The sequence below is a fragment of the Talpa occidentalis genome, unplaced genomic scaffold (assembly GCF_014898055.3).
Source record: "Talpa occidentalis isolate TD23 unplaced genomic scaffold, MPIMG_talOcc4v2.1 talOcc4.14, whole genome shotgun sequence".
Classification (NCBI taxonomy): Eukaryota; Metazoa; Chordata; class Mammalia; order Eulipotyphla; family Talpidae; genus Talpa; species Talpa occidentalis.
In genome coordinates this window covers 14,465,355-14,467,909 of record NW_023601433.1, presented here as the reverse complement: position 1 = coordinate 14,467,909, position 2,555 = coordinate 14,465,355, and the positions used below count along the sequence as shown (strand labels likewise).

Here is a 2,555-nt window from a genome sequence, read left to right as displayed (position 1 = left end):
AATGGAACTATCAAAATGAAGCCAAAATCACCGGGGATAGTGGACCGTTCTAACACCAAGCATGTCACTAATTACATCGCCTCCAACCAAGTTCCTATGGCATGTGGGTTGACGCCATTCTGCTTTTCTCATTTGATAAACCCTGTGAATTGGTGGGGACACGACCCATTTCCAGGCGTATTTCTCCGTATTCCAACCTCAGATAATTCTCTTCACTTTTACAAACTTTCTCAGGCGATCTTAATGGTTCTCTCGGATTAAATGCACACCCTTGTTCTCCTGCACACCAGGTCTACACACCAGACCTTTCTCCGGAACACACGTCTAAGTGCATTCTGCACATGCACGCTCGAACATTTCCTGAGAAATGGACCCAGGTGCTCAGAATCTTGTCACCCAATTTCTCCTTAAACTTGCAGCTTCTCCAGGACTCTTCCCTCGCCCTCCCCTGCTCTCCAAGACCTCCTCCCCGGGCGCTGGACCCCAGCTTGCCAGCTTCGCCCTCTGCGCCCGGCCGCCCCTCTCCGGGCCTCCCAGCGCTCCCGCCCCGTCGGGCGCCCCGCCCCGTCCGCGTCCCCGGCAGCCTGGCCAGCGGCGGGCGCGCAGGCGCAGAGGCTGGTCCCGCCGCCGCCCCGCCCCGCCCGGCCGCTGCGGAAGGCGCCGCGCGGCAGCAACGCGCACTTCCTCTCCAGGAGTCCTCGGAGGGAGCGCAGGCTCGAAGAGCTCCTGGACACAGAGGCCCTGCCCTTGTCAGACGGAGCAGAGATGTCCGAACAAAGTAAGGATGGGTGCGACCCCAACTTTGCACCCGAGGCCCCCAGCTCCGAGGTGCACAGCTGCCCCGAGGTTCCCGGGGGGCCCCCTGCACCCGCGCCCGAGGCCGCGACCCTCGCGGAGCCGGAGAGCCCTCCTCTAGGCCCGACCGACGCCCCTCTGGCCTCGCCGCCGCCCCCGGCCCCCATGGAAGAGGGGGACCCCAAGGCCCTGCAGCAGGCCGCGGAGGAAGACCGCGCCCACCAGGCCCCGAGCGCGGCCCAGCCAGGCCCCGCGCCGCCCGCCCCGGCCCAGCTGGTGCAGAAGGCGCACGAGCTCATGTGGTACGTGCTGGTCAAGGACCAGAAGAGGATGATCATCTGGTTCCCAGACATGGTGAAGGATGTCATCGGCAGCTACAAGAAATGGTGCCGTAGCATCCTCAGACGCACCAGCCTCATCCTCGCCCGCGTCTTCGGGCTGCACCTGAGGCTGACCAGCCTGCACACCATGGAGTTCTCGCTCGTCAAGGCGCTCGAGCCCGAGGAGCTGGACAGGGTGGCGCTCAGCAACCGCATGCCCATGACAGGCCTCCTGCTGATGATCCTCAGCCTCATCTACGTGAAGGGGCGCGGAGCCCGGGAGAGTGCCGTCTGGAACGTGCTGCGCATCCTGGGGCTGCGGCCCTGGAAGAAGCACTCCACCTTTGGAGACGTGAGGAAGCTCATCACCGAGGAGTTCGTCCAGCAGAATTACCTGAAGTACCAGCGCGTCCCCCACGTTGAGCCACCCGAGTACGAGTTCTTCTGGGGCTCCCGTGCCAGCCGCGAGATCACCAAGATGCAGATCATGGAGTTCCTGGCCAGGGTCTTCAAGAAAGACCCCCAGGCCTGGCCTTCCCGATACAGAGAGGCTCTGGAGGAGGCCAGGGCTCTGCGGGAGGCCGAGCCCACCGCCCACTGCCCCCGCAGCAGTGTCTCCGAGGACTAGCAAGGTCTGGAGGCAGATTAATGGTTTCTGACCCTCGCCAGCACGGTGGAGGGGTGAGGGGGGGTGGGACATTAGAGTATTCAGGATTTACAGTGCAGTATTTCACGTGTAACTTTTCAGTTTTCAGTACTGTGCTTTTATACCTTTTAATGCAATGTTGTATTCATTTCAGTACTATTATGTAGTGTGTAGAGTTTTTGCATGTTCGTTTATAAGTAAGCTCGGTTGGTGCTTTCGCTTCTGTGCTATACCTTTCTTGAATTTTTGTACCAGAGACGTGCTAAACTTATGAACTACATTGAGAAATTTTCCATCTTATTCTTTTATATGGGAGGGATGCTGTGTATTGGGGTAGACTGTGCCTGGAGAGTTGGGAAGAACTCGCCAGCAGAGCTGACCTGGTCAAGAGCAATGTCAAGGGCCCTCTCTGTATGACCTCGTTGGGCACAGGAAACATCCGTGTGGAGAGTGGTGATGTGAACTGAAATGTCTCAATGTGGGCACTTGGCACACTTTACTAAACACAAATACACCCCCACCGTGAGTAAACTTTAAAGTAAACATTAAAGATTCTTGTGATACAATCATTTTTGGAAAAGTGTACTTTATCTTTTTAACAAGGTGGCATGGGTTGGGTTGGGTTGGGAATAAAACAGATCACCATTTTATAAAATGAACAAAGAGAACTGCTTCCTGGGATGAGAAGTAGGGTGGGGGAGGCACTACTCATGACTCCTAAGTGTATGAAGTCCAGAATTTTGTTTCTAAAAGGTAACTCACATGTTCAAAACTCTGACATAAAAAAAAAAAAC

General features: G+C 56.5%; 1 protein-coding gene across 1 annotated transcript; it reads left to right on the top strand.

Annotated features, from left to right (window-relative positions):
- The first annotated feature begins 639 nt into the window (after window positions 1-639).
- NDN (necdin, MAGE family member) lies at window positions 640-2,327 on the top strand. The gene has a single exon (XM_037511450.2). It carries the CDS (start codon window positions 766-768, stop codon window positions 1,741-1,743), a length of 978 nt encoding a protein of 325 aa, XP_037367347.1. The 5' UTR covers window positions 640-765; the 3' UTR covers window positions 1,744-2,327.
- Window positions 2,328-2,555: the final 228 nt, after the last annotated feature.